The sequence below is a fragment of the Mchenga conophoros genome, linkage group LG14, assembly GCF_057382185.1.
Source record: "Mchenga conophoros isolate Kocher_MC1m ecotype Shallow Benthic linkage group LG14, M_conophoros_male_GT1.1, whole genome shotgun sequence".
NCBI lineage: Eukaryota > Metazoa > Chordata > Actinopteri > Cichliformes > Cichlidae > Mchenga > Mchenga conophoros.
Genome location: NC_140539.1, coordinates 23,165,937 through 23,183,423, shown reverse-complemented (window position 1 = coordinate 23,183,423; position 17,487 = coordinate 23,165,937). Strand labels below are relative to the sequence as shown.

Genomic DNA, 17,487 nt, shown 5'->3' with positions numbered 1-17,487 from the left:
ATGGAAGAGTTGGAGGGAGGAGGCTGTGCATTGGTGACATTTATGAAAGAACCATAACACCTAGGACAATAGTAAACACATTGGATGAAAGAGGACAGCGATGGCTACGTTTTGAGGGTAAAATCATACCTGTAGAGCAAACGCTGCAGACACAGCAGCAGTTTTAAAAAAGGTTTTAAGATTAATTTTTTTGCTCCTCTCACTCTAGCAGTTGAGCTGCCTCACTCTAGCCCCAACATTCCGTCCCATACACACCCATTATAAACTCTGAAACGGGTGAAAAAACATCATGAAACTTAAACTGGAACTGAAGAAAAAGTATAATAGATATTGAAAAGATAAATACAAGTTGAATAGTTGAATGTCTTGTCTTCGTTTTAAAGTTTGAATGGTGGCTCTATGTCAATGTATGTGGAAGTAGATACAGTTTAAAGAGGAGGAAGTTGAATGAGAATTTGAAGGGTCTCCCCATTGAAATACATTATAAATTTTTGTTGAAAAAAGTTGAATAAAATTAAAAATATAAATGTTAAAAATGAGAAAAATAGAAGCAATGTTGTCCAAAAGAATAGGAATCTAACGGTGTTTGAATGGTTTTTCTAAGTTGAACGGTTTTGAAGGAGTTGGCTTTCAAAAAACGTACGGAATAGATAATAATAATAAAATATAATAATAAAGATTAGAAGAACAATACTGTGAATGCTTTTCAAGCATTCACACTAACTAGAAAGTGCATTTTCTGAAGAAACTGCAGTGTGAATGCTTGAATCTGAATGTATGGACTGAAATGAATTAATTGCTGAATTTTGAGTTAAAAATTTTGAATGAGAAAAAAAAAAAAAAACAACCTGAATTTAACCTGAAAACAAAGGTGCTGAACTGCTAAAAGCTGAAGGTTACACAGAAGAAGGAGTTGGAAAAAAACTGAAAATGTTTTAAATGTAAATTAGAAAACCCTAAGAAATGAGAAAAGAACATTTAGAGTCAGAAAACATCTGAATGAATATTAAAAGGTCATATTCTTTGAATCACTGAATGACTCAAATGTGATCCCTCCACTTTGATCCACACAGTTTAAAAAGTTTAAATGCCTGAGCTTTGAAAGATACGGTGTTGGAAAGAGAACAATAATGGCGACAATTTGAGGGTAAAATGATGGCTGTAACACTGTGGACACAGCAGCAGTTGAAAGAGAAGTGCTTAAGATGAATCTTGGTACAGTGGCAGGCAGAGCTCGTTAAGCAGGCAGGTGTGAGCCTGGTTGCTATAGTGACCGCACCCAATGGCTCCATACACACGTACACAGACATGCGCCTCACTTTTGCTGCTTAAAATGAACAGAAAAGTCAGGCCGAAACAAATCGTTCCCAAATGAAAAGTAAAAGTCGTATTGACAAAATTCTTTCACCGTGAGTGACAGCAATGTCTAGTCTACTGAATTCTCAGTTTTCATGCCTGTGGAGTTTATTATATGGACGTGGTGACAGTGTAAAGACACCATGCTCTTCTGATTTTCAAACGAACCTTCTGAGCCATTTTAACATTAGAGTCTATGGAAGAGTTGGAGGGAGGAGGCTGTGCATTGGTGACATTTACGAAAGAACCATAACACCTAGGACAATAGTAAACACATTGGATGAAAGAGGACAGCGATGGCTACGTTTTGAGGGTAAAATCATACCTGTAGAGCAAACGCTGCGGACACAGCAGCAGTTTTAAAAAAGATTTTAAGATTAATTTTTTTGCTCCTCTCACTCTAGCAGTTGAGCTGTCTCACTCTAGCCCCAACATTCCGTCCCATACACACCCATTATAAACTTTGAAACGGGTGAAAAAACATCATGAAACTTAAACTGGAACTGAAGAAAAAGTATAATAGATATTGAAAAGATAAATACAAGTTGAATAGTTGAATGTCTTGTCTTCGTTTTAAAGTTTGAATGGTGGCTCTATGTCAATGTATGTGGAAGTAGATACAGTTTAAAGAGGAGGAAGTTGAATGAGAATTTGAAGGGTCTCCCCATTGAAATACATTATAAATTTTTGTTGAAAAAAGTTGAATAAAATTAAAAATATAAATGTTAAAAATGAGAAAAATAGAAGCAATGTTGTCCAAAAGAATAGGAATCTAACGGTGTTTGAATGGTTTTTCTAAGTTGAACGGTTTTGAAGGAGATAGATTACAAAAAACGTACGGAATACAGAATAATAATAAAATAGAATAAAGACTAGAAAGTGCATTTTCTGAAGAAACTGCAGTGTGAATGCTTGAATCTGAATGTATGCACTGAAATGAATTAATTGCTGAATTTAAGTTAAAAATCTTGAATGAGATAAAAAAAACAAAAAAAACAACCTGAATTTAACCTGAAAACAACAGTGCTGAACTGCTAAAAGCTGAAGGTTACACAGAAGAAAAAGTTGGAAAAAAGCTGAAAATGTTTTAATTGTAAATTAGAAAAACCTAAGAAATGAGAAAAGAACATTTAGAGTCAGAAAACATCTGAAAGAATATTAAAAGGTCATATTCTTTGAATCACTGAATGACTAAAATGTGATCCCTCCACTTGGACCCACACAGTTTAAAAAGTTTACATCTCTGAGCTTTGAAAGACAAGATGTTGGAAAAAGAACAACGATGGCGACGTTTTGAGGGTAAAATGATGGCTTTAACACTGTGGACACAGCAGCAGTTGAAAGAGAAGTGTTTAAGATGAATCTTGGCAGAGTGAGAGAGAGAGCTCGTTAAGCAGGCAGGTGTGAGCCTGGTTGCTATAGTGACTGCACCCAAGGGCTCCATACACACGTACACAGACATGCACCTCACTTTTGCTGCTTAAAATGAACAGAAAAGTCAGGCCGAAACAAATCGTTCCCAAATGAAAAGTAAAAGTCGTATTGACGAAATTCTTTCACCGTGAGCGACAGCAATGTCTAGTCTACCAAATTCTCAGTTTTCATGTCTGTGGAGTTTATTATATGGACGTGGTGACAGTGGAAAGACACCATGCTCTTCTGATTTTCAAACGAACCTTCTGAGCCATTTTAACATTAGAGTCTATGGAAGAGTTGGAAGGAGGAGGCTGTGCATTGGTGACATTTATGAGAGAACCGTAACACCTAGGACAATAGTAAACACATTGGATGAAAGAGGACAGCCATGGCTACGTTTTGAGGGTAAAATCATACCTGTAGAGCAAACGCTGCGGACACAGCAGCAGTTTTAAAAAAGATTTTAAGATTATTTTTTTTGCTCCTCTCACTCTAGCAGTTGAGCTGCCTCACTCTAGCCCCAACATTCCGTCCCATACACACCCATTATAAATTTTGAAACGGGTGAAAAAACATCATGAAACTTAAACTGGAACTGAAGAAAAAGTATAATAGATATTGAAAAGATAAATACAAGTTGAATAGTTGAATGTCTTGTCTTCGTTTTAAAGTTTGAATGGTGGCTCTATGTCAATGTATGTGGAAGTAGTAAGAGTTTAAAAATGAGTAAATTGAATGAGAATTTGAAGGGTCTCCCCATTGAAATACATGGGAAATTTTTGTTGAATAAAGTTGAATAAAATTAAAAATATAAATGTTAAAAATGAGAAAAATAGAAGCAGTCATGTCCAAAAGAATAGGAATCTAATGGTGTTTGAATGGTTTTTCTAAGTTGAACGGTTTTGAAGGAGTAGGAGTACAAAAAACGTACGGAATAGATAAAATAGAATAATAAAGATTAGAAGAACAATACTGTGAATGCTTTTCAAGCATTCACACTAATTAGAAGAACAATACTGTGAATGCTTTTCAAGCATTCACACTAATAAAGATTAGAATAACAATACTGTGAATGCTTTTCAAGCATTCACACTAACTAGAAAGTGCATTTTCTGAAGAAACTGCAGTGTGAATGCTTGAATCTGAATGTATGCACTGAAATGAATTAATTGCTGAATTTTGAGTTAAAAATATTGAATGAGATAAAAAAACAAAACAAAAAAAAAAACGAATTTAACCTGAAAACAAAGGTGCTGAACTGCTAAAAGCTGAAGGTTACACAGAAGAAGGAGTTGGAAAAAAACTGAAAATGTTTTAAATGTAAATTAGAAAACCCTAAGAAATGAGAAAAGAACATTTAGAGTCAGAAAACATCTGAATGAATATTAAAAGGTCATATTCTTTGAATCACTGAATGACTCAAATGTGATCCCTCCACTTGGACCCACACAGTTTAAAAAGTTTAAATGCCTGAGCTTTGAAAGATACGGTGTTGGAAAGAGAACAATAATGGCGACAATTTGAGGGTAAAATGATGGCTGTAACACTGTGGACACAGCAGCAGTTGAAAGAGAAGTGCTTAAGATGAATCTTGGCACAGTGGCAGGCAGAGCTCGTTAAGCAGGCAGGTGTGAGCCTGGTTGCTATAGTGACCGCACCCAATGGCTCCATACACACGTACACAGACATGCGCCTCACTTTTGCTGCTTAAAATGAACAGAAAAGTCAGGCCGAAACAAATCGTTCCCAAATGAAAAGTAAATGTCGTATTGACAAAATTCTTTCACCGTGAGCGACAGCAATGTCTAGTCTACCTAATTCTCAGTTTTCATGCCTGTGGAGCTTATTATATGGACGTGGTGACAGTGGAAAGACACCATGCTCTTCTGATTTTCAAACGAACCTTCTGAGCCATTTTAACATTAGAGTCTATGGAAGAGTTGGAGGGAGGAGGCTGTGCATTGGTGACATTTATGAAAGAACCATAACACCTAGTACAATAGTAAACACATTGGATGAAAGAGGACAGCCATGGCTACGTTTTGAGGGTAAAATCATACCTGTAGAGCAAACGCTGCGGACACAGCAGCAGTTTTAAAAAAGATTTTAAGATTAATTTTTTTGCTCCTCTCACTCTAGCAGTTGAGCTGCCTCACTCTAGCCCCAACATTCCGTCCCATACACACCCATTATAAACTCTGAAACGGGTGAAAAAACATCATGAAACTTAAACTGGAACTGAAGAAAAAGTATAATAGATATTGAAAAGATAAATACAAGTTGAATAATTGAATGTCTTGTCTTCGTTTTAAAGTTTGAATGGTGGCTCTATGTCAATGTATGTGGAAGTAGTAAGAGTTTAAAAATGAGTAAGTTGAATGAGAATTTGAAGGGTCTCCCCATTGAAATACATTATAAATTTTTGTTGAATAAAGTTGAATAAAATTAAAAATATAAATGTTAAAAATGAGAAAAATAGAAGCAGTCATGTCCAAAAGAATAGGAATCTAACGGTGTTTGAATGGTTTTTCTAAGTTGAACGGTTTTGAAGGAGTTAGATGCCAAAAAACGTACGGAATATATAATAATAACTAGAAAGTGCATTTTCTGAAGAAACTGCAGTGTGAATGCTTGAATCTGAATGTATGCACTGAAATGAATTAATTGCTGAATTTTGAGTTAAAAAATTTGAATGAGATAAAAAAAAAAAAAAAACAACCTGAATTTAACCTGAAAACAAAAGTGCTGAACTGCTAAAAGCTGAAGGTTACACAGAAGAAGAAGTTGGAAAAAAGCTGAAAATGTTTTAATTGTAAATTAGAAAAACCTAAGAAATGAGAAAAGAACATTTAGAGTCAGAAAACATGTGAAAGAATATTAAAAGGTCATATTCTTTGAATCACTGAATGACTAAAATGTGATCCCTCCACTTGGACCCACACAGTTTAAAAAGTTTAAATGTCTGAGCTTTGAAAGACAAGATGTTGGAAAGAGAACAACGATGGCGACATTTTGAGGGTAAAATGATGGCTTTAACACTGTGGACACAGCAGCAGTTGAAAGAGAAGTGTTTAAGATGAATCTTGGCAGAGTGGCAGAGAGAGCTCGTTAAGCAGGCAGGTGTGAGCCTGGTTGCTATAGTGACCGCACCCAATGGCTCCATACACACGCACACAGACATGCACCTCACTTTTGCTGCTTAAAATGAACAGAAAAGTCAGGCCGAAACAAATCGTTCCCAAATGAAAAGTACATGTCGTACTGACAAAATTCTTTCACCGTGAGCGACAGCCATGTCTAGTCTACCTAATTCTCAGTTTTCATGCCTGTGGAGCTTATTATATGGACATGGTGACAGTGTAAAGACACCATGCTCTTCTGATTTTCAAACGAACCTTCTGAGCCATTTTAACATTAGAGTCTATGGAAGAGTTGGAGGGAGGAGGCTGTGCATTGGTGACATTTATGAAAGAACCATAACACCTAGGACAATAGTAAACACATTGGATGAAAGAGGACAGCCATGGTTACGTTTTGAGGGTAAAATCATACCTGTAGAGCAAACGCTGCGGACACAGCAGCAGTTTTAAAAAAGATTTTAAGATTAATTTTTTTGCTCCTCTCACTCTAGCAGTTGAGCTGCCTCACTCTAGCCCCAACATTCCGTCCCATACACACCCATTATAAACTCTGAAACGGGTGAAAAAACATCATGAAACTTAAACTGGAACTGAAGAAAAAGTATAATAGATATTGAAAAGATAAATACAAGTTGAATAGTTGAATGTCTTGTTTTCGTTTTAAAGTTTGAATGGTGGCTCTATGTCAACGTATGTGGAAGTAGTAAGAGTTTAAAAATGAGTAAGTTGAATGAGAATTTGAAGGGTCTCCCCATTGAAATACATGGGAAATTTTTGTTGAATAAAGTTGAATAAAATTAAAAATATAAATGTTAAAAATGAGAAAAATAGAAGCAATGTTGTCCAAAATAATAGGAATCTAACGATGTTTGAATGGTTTTTCTAAGTTGAACGGTTTTGAAGGAGTAGGCTTTCAAAAAACGTACGGAATACAGAATAAAATATAACTAGAAAGTGCATTTTCTGAAGAAACTGCAGTGTGAATGCTTGAATCTGAATGTATGCACTGAAATGAATTAATTGCTGAATGTTAAGTTAAAAATCTGAATGAGCTGGAAAATACAGAATTTTTAACCTGAAAATAAAAGTGCAGAACTTTTGAAAGCTGATGTTCACACAGAAGAAGTTGGAAAAAGCTAAGCATGTTTAAAATGTAAATAATAAAAAGATGAGTAATGACAAAAGAAAATTTAGAGTCAGAAAACCTCTGAATGAATATTAAAAGTTCATATTCTTCTAATTGAAATGAACTTAAAAGATGAACAAACATTCTGCAGAAAATACAAACTTTAATATACAGCATGATGTTTTTCAGACATATACACATGTGTATATCATGTTTAATAGTATTACATACATCAATTTGTTTTGTATGTCATAGAAAATAACATAAAAATCTTAAGTCATATACAGCTTCTTTCTGAAAAGGACTGGTAGAATAAAGAAAAATAACTAAATTAAATAACTAAATAAAAAATAATGAGCAACATATGAAATACATGAAAATTCAACTTTTAAAACCACAATCCTGAACCTTTAAATTGTGTTGGTTTCTTAGAACATGGCTGAACAGCTGTTTCTATCGGTCTACTTAATCTTCTGATCTGTCTACACATCTTTTTATTACTCATTCTTTTTTATGTTTTAATGTAAACAGAGTCCACACAGTGGTAAAAGAGAACTGTATAGAGATTTGTGAGTAAACTCAAATGAAAGCCTAAGGTGGTGACACAGTTTAACACATGCAAATAATCAAATAAACACATTAGTCCTTTTTGTGAACATGGATAAATAAGTATCAATACAGCATTGTTCAGCCATGCCACTAAATGCTTTTTTACACATTGTTTTAACCTGGGCTCAGACACAAAGTCCCAAATTTAGTTAGTCCCTGACTTTGAGTTGTGGTTATGACTAATTATTATACACAAGGCTTTATCTATCTAAACTCTAAGGACACAAATATGAAAAAACCTATACTTACCAGCTGATACCCCACACTACACACTAGGTGTGCCATGTGACCTGAAACTTTGGTACAAAATCATCATAATCATTCTGTTAACACTGTTTTTTAACACTGTTTGTGTTGCTGTTCAGCAGTTTAAAATGTTTTAGATTGGATTACATGGAATGAATTTGAATTTTCTTGGGGGTTTTTGTATGTTTCGTTCTCAGCAGATTTTTTCTTCCATACTGTTGAATTCCAGTTACCACATTTCTGGTCATATGACATCCCAAGTGCCCACTTAAAAAAATCCCCACAGTTAATTCAACATTAAAACAAAATAAAAAAAATGTTAAATAAATAAAGGTTTGCTCTGTGATGAAATATTAAATAAGCATACATTGTACAGAGCACTAACAATGAAAACAATCCTTTAGCCTGTTGATCAGAGAGAGGCCGTCATTGTATCCATTTAAAACCTGTAATCACAGAGCACAATGTTTCTGTGAAACTATGAAGTCCCATATGATCCTCATCACGTCCAGTGACTTCAGAGTGGATCCTCCCTGTCATCCGGCCAGTGTTTGATGTGTGGCAAGCAGCACAGAAGCAGGATAGCTGAGGACTTTAAAAGAAGAGCAGAAAACGGGAACATATGTAGTTGTAAATGTAAATATCAGTGATACTTGTCTTGTCAAAGGGAATAAAATAATGAAAATGTTAACTTACACACTCATTTAGAGAGGATCTTGACACTGCACAGAGGAGGCACAGTCAGTCTGACAATGATGGTGATCTCCAGGGATGTTTTCCTGCAGCAACATTCCTGCCAACTGGCCATATGATCCAGAGTAGTTGGTTTGTAATGAACAGAAAGGTGTATATGTTAGGTAGTGTGCACTCAGAGCTGGTCCTAAGAAACAAACACATCCTGTAATAAACTGAATACCTGTAGTAGTGCTGCTGCAAATATGAAGCCCTTCTATCATGAGTGGTTTCAAAGAAGGTGTTTTGGAGGCTCAGTCACAGAAACTGTGCAGTCTGTTCAGTCCTGAGTGTCTCAGCTCTGATGGGGATGGATCACAGAGGGAAACACCTGAGTACAGACATTACAATACACTCTAACACTCCTAAGGTCAAGTGAAAACACAATTTAAACACTTTACAAAGAATGAATACATGTTTTCATGGAAATTATGTCATTAACCCTTTTTGTTGTGAGTAAATCTCACCGACTGCTTGTGGGACAAGCTAGAAGGAGGACTTATCACAGAATGTCTCCTGTGCTCCAGATGTGAAGTCTCACGCTCTGATCGTACGGCGATGAAGATGGTGATGATGAAGCCTCTCTGATCTGTGGCATTACAGTTTCTAGCTGCTATGTGCTTCACACTGTTGGATCTTACATGTGAAGCTTGGAGAAGACACAGGAGGACTGTGTCTCTCTTAAAAAAGAAAAAGAAAAAAGGAAACCTAACACCCCCCCCCCTCAGCTCCCACCGTAAACCCCCCCCCCCCCCCCACTCAACTCCCCAACCTCACACCATCCAATGTCTATACAAATGTAGGGTATCAGCTGGTAACAGAAAGCAAGTGTTACATATGTACTACTTATGTAACACTGCTGAAACATTTCTGGCCAGAAATGTGCAGTTATCAACCCAGACCCACCCTGATGATTGCACTGGCCGAAACATGATAAAAGCTCATAAAAATGTATGTTTCATCGAAAGATTTGTCCAAAAATATAATCGTATACTTTTGAAAAAGTTTAAAGTTTATAACAAACCAAAATAATAACATTTTTGTAAATAGTATTTCAAAATAGAGGCACACATAAAGTGGCTTAACTGTCATTATTGCTGTAATTAGGTTTGTTTGTTTGTTTGTTTGTTTGTTTGTTTGTTTAAAAAGCAACCTTTAGTCATTATTGTTCTCTCAGAAACAATGAAGAAGCTGTTGAACATTTATGTGTTGTGTAGGCAATCCTCTGGTCCACCCTCCCTCCCTCCCAGCCACAGTGAGACTGGGGCAGCCTGGCAGGATGTTGAAGCCTGGCTGCAGAGAGGATATGCCTACACTATTCATTTTAAACTGCTATATTTGATTTTTCTGACATTTATAGGTTACTGTTAGTGAACTTTAGATTTTCTGTGATAAATAAAATTGTCATCTTTTACTGATATCATTACTTAATTCATGTAATTGTATTTTATGTAAACAATTCAACCATTATACTGCAATGCAGAGCGTCAACTTTTAAATATCGCTCTACTTTCTTAAGTCATTCAAAAATATAGATATTACTTACTGTATTCAAAGATCTAGATCATGAATCATCACAGGACAATACACAGTATACTGGGTCATGGTAACTATGGTAGGTCTTCATGACTCCAGAATGGAGACATCGATCTGACTGAGAAATGAAAATTAGGTCAAGCAGTGTGTTCTTCTCTGTGGTAGGGGCAGTGATGACCTGTGCGTATCCCCTAGACTCAAACAGCTCCAGGATTGGTTTGTTTGCACTGGATAAAACATTCTCATTAAAATCACCACAAACTATGATGGGATGACAGTCCATGATCTCCAATGAGTCTAATAGGCTTACCAGGTTTTTCAGGAATGGCCTCAGAGTGTAGTCTGGAGGTCTGTATACAACTGCAATCAGAGCACTGACTGGTGCTTCAACCTTTAAAGCCAGAAATTCAAGGTCAGTTACATTATGAATGTACTGTTTTTCATGCACTTGAATGTCACTTTTCACATAAACAGCAACTCCACCACCACTTCTGTTTGCCATCTGGGGAAAGTTTGTGTAGGACAGGTGTCTGTTGCGTTTGAACAAATTGTAATTTTCCAAGTGGAGACTCTCTGCGACAAAAGAGCCCCGCAGGTGTGTTTCTGTTAGGCACAAAACATCTGCTAGACACAATTCATGGTGACTTTTGATGTCATTAATGTGAGCTGGCAGTCCCTCTGTATTATGATGAACAATGGTGAAAACCTCTGACCTGCTCAGTGTTTGCCTCACGTGTAGAAGAGGCATCATGTCATCAAGGTTGGCTTGTCTCATGTTCTCAAGCGCTGCAGTGATTTCTGGGTTGGTGAATATTTTTTTCTCCTCCATATCAAGAAGATACAGTCCACTGAGAGACGTCACTCTACTGACAGCTACGTAGGCCATGCCGGGCTCAAAAATGCTCTTAAGAGAGACAACAGCTGATGTAGTTGTCATACCCTGTACCTTATGTATTGTACATGCAAAGGCCAGCTTCACTGGGAACTGTCTTCGTACCACTCCTTTCTGCTTCAGATTCTCCTCTGCTCTCTCAATGTACACCATGTCGTCTGCTGGTGTGCGGTTATTCTTTCCAGATGTCTCATTATCCATTTTAAGTCCAAGCTTGATTATGTGTTGGTCGTTTTCAGAGTGAACTACTCTAAGTAGTATTCCAAAAGCTCCATTAACCAAACCATTTTGTATGTCAATGTTTCTGGTGAGCATGACACGAGCTCCTTCTGCAACTTTCAGTGTGTCTGGTAACTCGTTTTTACCTCCTTTCAATGGTCTGTCTTGAAGTGCCATTCTGCCAGTTCTAGGATCTTTTCTATAATCATCTGCATGGATGTCAATGATATGAGTGTGGAGCAGAGCCAGTGTTGCAGAGTTGTGTGCATCCACTTCTTTATTAGTTGCAAAAATGTGCAACGCATCAGTTGGACAAAGGGCTGGTTCAGTTATGGCCTGTGACAACAAATTTCTATCTGCTTCGCAAAGCTCATCCAACTTTCCTTTCACACGAATTCTGTTCAGCATCTCTGCAAAGACAACATCATCTTTCTGACGCATAATCTCAGTCAGAGTGATCATCTGAAAATGCTCCCGCCACAGGTCGATCTCAGACGGGTCGTGCACACAGAGAGGTTTAGACTGTCGCACTGGGGGTAGCTGATAGAAGTCTCCGACAGCAATGACTGACATGCCTCCAAAGGGTCTCCGAGTCCCTTTGATCTGTTTGAGTCTTGCATCTACATATGCAAACAGATGTCTTGACACCATAGACACTTCGTCAATGACGATTATTTCAGCATTCAAAAGTTCTGATCTGACTTCATCCAGCTGATTGCCAAGTCCCTGAATGGGAGGTTTTAAGCTTCTAGGCAGCTTGAGAAGAGAATGCAGTGTTGTTCCAGAAATGTTAAAAGCTGCAGTCCCAGTGAAAGCAGTTAACAGGACAGTGGGTTTTGATATGTCAACGTCGTCTGCATATCTGGGCACTTTGCTCAGTATCTTAGATGCTTCTGAGTAGATGCATTTGATAAGATGTGATTTTCCTGTTCCAGCACCACCATTAATATAAAAGAAAAACTGCTCTGGATTTAGAGCACAGACTCTTTTAATGCACCAGTCTCTAACTGCATAAAATATGCAGGCTTGCTTCTTGTTCAGATTCTGAAACATCTGACGTAACAATGTGGGATCAATAGCAGGGGGTTCCCTGATGGCTCTGACTTCTGTTGAAGCATCAGCCTGACGGCTGTAGTCGGGCACATCTTCCTGTTCATTTTCATTGTCTCGCTCTCTTTCTTGTTCGACAAGTGGCAACCTTACGAGATCTGATTCAGGTGCCAGATTACACCATTCGTCAGTCACACCTCTGTTCTGCTCATATTCCTCAACAGCGCTCTCGATCTCCTCACTGTTTTTCTCATATTTTTCTCTGTTTCTTTTGACAATGTGTTGCACGTACTCAAGATGGTCAGTACCTGGTAGCTGTACACAGCCAGCACCATAGAAAGCCTGATAGGTTGGCAACGATGGTGTTTTCAGTTCGTGGTCTGAACGATGAGGAAGGTACAGTTTAAGCAGTCTTCCGTAATATTGCTCTGGATGTTTTTCTTGTGAGCAGCGGTGAAATCTGATGATAGCAGGCTTATTGTTTTTGCGCCTTTGCACAAACCCCATCTCATTGAGAAGGGGCAAAACATCTTTACCTTTTTTCTGTTGGCCATAGACAATCCTGCAAGTAGCAGCAAAGTCTGCCATGCACATCTCCTCATACTCTGGTGTTTCAGGTCTGGCTTTGTATTTGTCATTCAAAGATGTCATCCAAACATTGGAAGACTCAGGTGTTGTGTTGTCCAGAACTGACAGGGGACGACTCATTTTCACAGGATTATCATCAGTTGGAATGAATATTACAGCACGTGAGCATTGCTTCATGTGAAGACCACATGCACGAGCAACACACTCCTGTGCACTGATCTCTCGCTTCTTTGAATATGCCTGCATGACGGCTCTCATTTCATCGCACTCATTTACACTGTCCTTATGGGAGTTCTCAATGACAGTTTTCAGGTACTCAGATAGCCCGCCCTCTTTTTTTGATATATATTTCATTAAATAATTTGCAGCACCAAAAGCATCTAAAACAAAGCTTATGTCGATATTACTGTTCCAGGCTTCAAGCAGATGTGGATTATAGCCATTTATCCAAGAGTCTTTTGGATCACGCTTTAGTATGATCGTACTCCTCATGTTCATTTTATTCAGGTATCTCTCATATTCTGCATGTGTCAACTTGCATCTTTCCAAGAGCTGCTCTAAACTCATGGAAGCAGTTTCAGGTTCATTCAGCAGCTGGTTCAGTGGTCTGAGCTTGTTCTTTGCCGTTTCTACTTCCAGTGCATCATCCTCACTGGGTCTTGTGATCATTGTCTCATTGCAGGGTGGTTTGGGAAAACCAAAACGGCACCCGGAGCTTAAACTCCTAAAGCACGTCTTTGTGTGGTTCTTACTGTGTTTTTGCACTTCTGTTACTTTTTTGTACAGTTCAGGTTGTTTATGTGGATCAGGCAGCTGAGCTGTGATGTATTTGTTTATAAAATCAACAACAGTTTGCTCATCATCCTCCTCAAACACAGGAGCACCTTCTACCCACAGGAGGCAGTGTATGTGTGGGCTTCCTCTGTGCTGAAACTCAACTCTGTAAAAGTAGTCAATGACTTTGCCAAGTGGCTCTGCGGGAGATAAGAGTAAATCTCTGAATAATGCTTCAACTCTCTTGTCAAACATGCGCATTGTTGTGACAGGATTGCTTCTCAGGATGTCACACTTTGCTGACCAGTCGAGTCCTTCAAAATTCACTTGTTCACCTTGCTGCCTTGTTATTGCCTCGATCACTTCAGGCCAGCGCATTTCAGCAGCTGAAAATGTGCAAAAGAACGTGGGAGTTCCCAACTGTCTGATCATGGCAAAAAGATCTCTTGTTGTTTTCTCCCAATAGGCTGGGGTTCCTCTCAGAGGCTGCATGAATCTCACTGCATCTTTATTTCGCACCAGTTTCTCCACCTCATGTTTATCTTGTAACATGCCTGAGGTTATTTTTCTACCATCTCTGGTCAGAGGCTTTGCCTTCCTTAACTGTACTGTCATGCTGGATGTAGCCAAGTGTATTTCAGTCACAAACTGTGCAAAGAACAAATAGTTTGTGTCTTTGGCAAAACGATCATCAATGCAGAAAAGTCTTGATTTGAAATACCCACTGGGGGATACTTTGATCAGCCTTCTTTCATCAAGTGTGTTTTGGCCTGTAGGAAACTGCACAGGGAAGGCCATGGCCTCCAGTTTAGGTGTTTTGAAAAAACTTATTGGATTGTTTCTCTCTGCAGGAGCAACAGAGTAGATTCCTTCACTGAAACATAATATCTCCTCAGCCACATCAGGGGGCTGCAAACAGGACTCGAGTGCAAAACCACCATTAGTCAGTCCATCTGCTTGCTCTGAATCATCTCTCATCTGTTCATGCGATTGTTCACCATCACAGGGTAACATGTCAATGTCCTGTTCATTTATATTTTGTGCTTCACTCAGTGCATTTTTCTCACAGCTGTCAATTTCCATTAAATCAGCCTCATCATAATCGTCCTCATTCATGTTTTCATCATCATCATCCTCATCATCTTCATCAGGAAGAGTTGGATCACACAGCTCAGCATCATCTCTGATGCTCACATCCTTATACTGTGGATGAATCTGCTTGAGTTTATGCAGTGCTTGCACAAGTTTAGACCAGCTTACAGTCTGAAACAGCTGATGACCTTTGTAAGACAAGCGTCTCTTCAATTTTACTCTCATGACCTGAGAATTAATTCTCAATCGAGGTAGTGTTTCAACAGTTTCCTGTACCTCTGATGGGACACAGACCACATTTCCTCTAATTGCTCTTTGTCTGCCTTTGGGAAGAGGAATGATCTTGGCAAATGGTATGCACTTGGCTATGAGATGTCTCTCCAGTATGTTGAGATCAGACAGTTCAGGTGGAGTATCAGCAAGATCCAGTTTATTGGCAACAGCAAGCGCTGGCATGGATCCATTTTTAAGATGATTGTGGCAGGTGTGACAAATCCACTCTCTCTTTCTCTCATCGGGAACATTGCACTGCTCATTTCTGCAGTTTTCATCACAAACATGAACAAATCTTCCAGTCAAACATGTTGCAGCCACATGTGGGTTTTTGACATAATTTGACCTTGTGCAGGGTCGTACTTGGTTTGGAAATGAAGCCTTCAAACAGACAGTACATGGGTATGATGGTCCAGCTTTGATTTGTGATTTGAACACAGATATGGCCTCGTTGATCACACTGTTGTCACTCTCTTGGGTTTGTCTGTTCACCCATCTGTATTTCCTTTTTATTTTCATTGCACATCTCATGTTGTGCATAATCCTGAATGCAAGATTACTTTGATACCTGTCTCGCATTAGTTGTTTCATTAGTTGTCTGTGTCTTACTCTGAATGCATTGTCACGTGCATAACGCTGAGTCACTCGAGATCTCTGTCTCTCTCTGAATTCTGGGTTTTCTTGATACCTTTTAGTTATATAGTTTTTTTGTTTTTGTCTAAATTCAGCATTGTCACAGTAGCGTCTTTTAATATATTGTTGTTGTTTCTTTCTAACTGTAGCATTCTCAGAAAAACGTTTTTTAACATATTGTTTTTGTTTCTTTCTGAATTCATCATTTTCACAGTAACGTCTTTTCATATATTTCTGTCTGACTTCAGGATTGTTTTTATATGCCTCGCTTGTGCAAGACCTTTTCTTTTCTTTGTACTCTTTGTTTGAAGCATACTTTTGTCGTTCTTTCCTTTTTTGGTTTTCTTTTCTCTGATTTCTGGGTTTCTCTGATGCCATTAATCTTCTTCTCACTTTTTGCCTTTGTTGTTTATTAACTTTTTTCACTTTTTGTAAAACTATATCAGAAAGGTCACAGGCAGCAACATTTGTTATGGCAGCATTTGATTGACATGAAAAAGCATCACTTGATGGAAGGAAACTTAATTCACTGCATAGTTCTTCAGTTGGTATATTAGGAGGTTCATTCTGATCTTCATATGATGTGAACTGAGTCACGTGGACTTCTTTTTGTTTCACCGGTGGCGTACAAATGGACATTTGACAAAAGATGTTCTCAGTCAGATCAGTCGTTGTGTTTCTCCTTGGAGTAGAGGAGTTTGCTTCATCAACAGTTGTATCAGAGTGAGTAGATGCCACAGCAGTGGCAGCTGTTGGTCTGCAGACTGTGTCTGTGATAGTATCACTCAGGTTGACTGTGCTCATACTGTAGAACTGCACAGGCTTCAGTTCATAGTTACAAGAGGGTGATATCTCCATCATTTCATAAGAATCTTGGATCCTCTTAATCATGTCACTGAGGAGTGTGAATTTCAGCATCACTGCTGTACCACGATTACGTGACTGTAGTAGTAGAGGAAGACCACTGGGTGTTCTGGAGTGTGGATCAAAGAAACCATATTTGCCTGATGTGGATCTGAACACTGCGATACACAATCCACTCATAATCAATAAGGCATACTGCACATCTGACAACAGGCAGCTCAGTCCTGCTTCTAAGCTGAGAAAGGTATCTACTGCTTCCTCTGGAGGTTCTTCAAATGTCCCATACCGGGAAGGCTGTGTCATGTCGACATCATACATAGACCAGCGAGCATCAACTTTGTCTGGCAGCTCATCGGTTGCCAAATGAATATTTTTAGGAAATCTTTTCTTGGCCTCTTTGTACATCACATCACCTTTATCCAAGACCAGATTAAGGTCAGCTGTAGTCATGTTATCATTCTCATGAAGGAAAGCAAGAAATGTGAGTGAGTTACATGTGCACTGCTTGTTTCTGGAGTCTCCATATTTGGGATGAGCCTGGCTGTGAGATGCACAGATATGTGTAACAGAGGGCTGGTTTTCAAAGTTCACTCTTTCTGCATGAGATGGTCCTGCCACATCACTGTGACGGCCTCTTTTTACAATATCAGCATAACCCACCTGTGGGGCACTTGACACCTCAGGTTGGTCTCTATGGTTTACCTGATGATCATTAAATTCATGCTGTAATCCAATCTTTACAGCATCTGCATAGGATACCTGTTGTACATGTGCAGGAACATGTTGACCTGCCTGTTTGACACCATCAGCATTGGTCTTTGCAGACACAAAGTCTTCTGCAGAGCTCTGAGGAAAATCACACTCAGCTTGTTCACATGTTGGTACTTCATGAAACTCATGGAACTTCTTCCAGCGTTGTTTTGCAGCTTGTGACTTTTTCT

At 38.5% G+C, this 17,487-nt stretch overlaps 1 protein-coding gene and 1 long non-coding RNA gene across 5 annotated transcripts in view; one reads left to right on the top strand and one right to left on the bottom strand.

The window, feature by feature from the left end:
- The window catches only part of LOC146559734 (uncharacterized), a 51,156-nt gene that overhangs the window by 5,152 nt on the left and 28,517 nt on the right, over positions 1-17,487 (top strand). The gene's annotated exons all lie outside the window — the stretch shown is intronic.
- Positions 8,084-17,253, bottom strand: LOC146559736 (uncharacterized). Of its 4 annotated transcripts, XM_085243452.1 has the most exons (4): positions 10,472-17,253; positions 8,810-8,924; positions 8,590-8,693; positions 8,084-8,485 (listed from the first exon to the last, which is right to left on the bottom strand). In XM_085243452.1, the coding sequence occupies exons 1-2, from the start codon at positions 16,994-16,996 to the stop codon at positions 8,880-8,882; spliced, it is 6,570 nt and encodes a 2,189-aa protein (XP_085099578.1). In that variant the 5' UTR covers positions 16,997-17,253; the 3' UTR covers positions 8,084-8,485; positions 8,590-8,693; positions 8,810-8,879. The 4 variants fall into 4 exon arrangements, with proteins under 4 accessions (XP_085099578.1, XP_085099580.1, XP_085099577.1 ...); XM_085243454.1 differs by having other exon boundaries at positions 8,590-8,926; positions 10,472-17,252; XM_085243451.1 differs by lacking the exons at positions 8,084-8,485; positions 8,590-8,693; positions 8,810-8,924 and adding an exon at positions 9,881-10,279.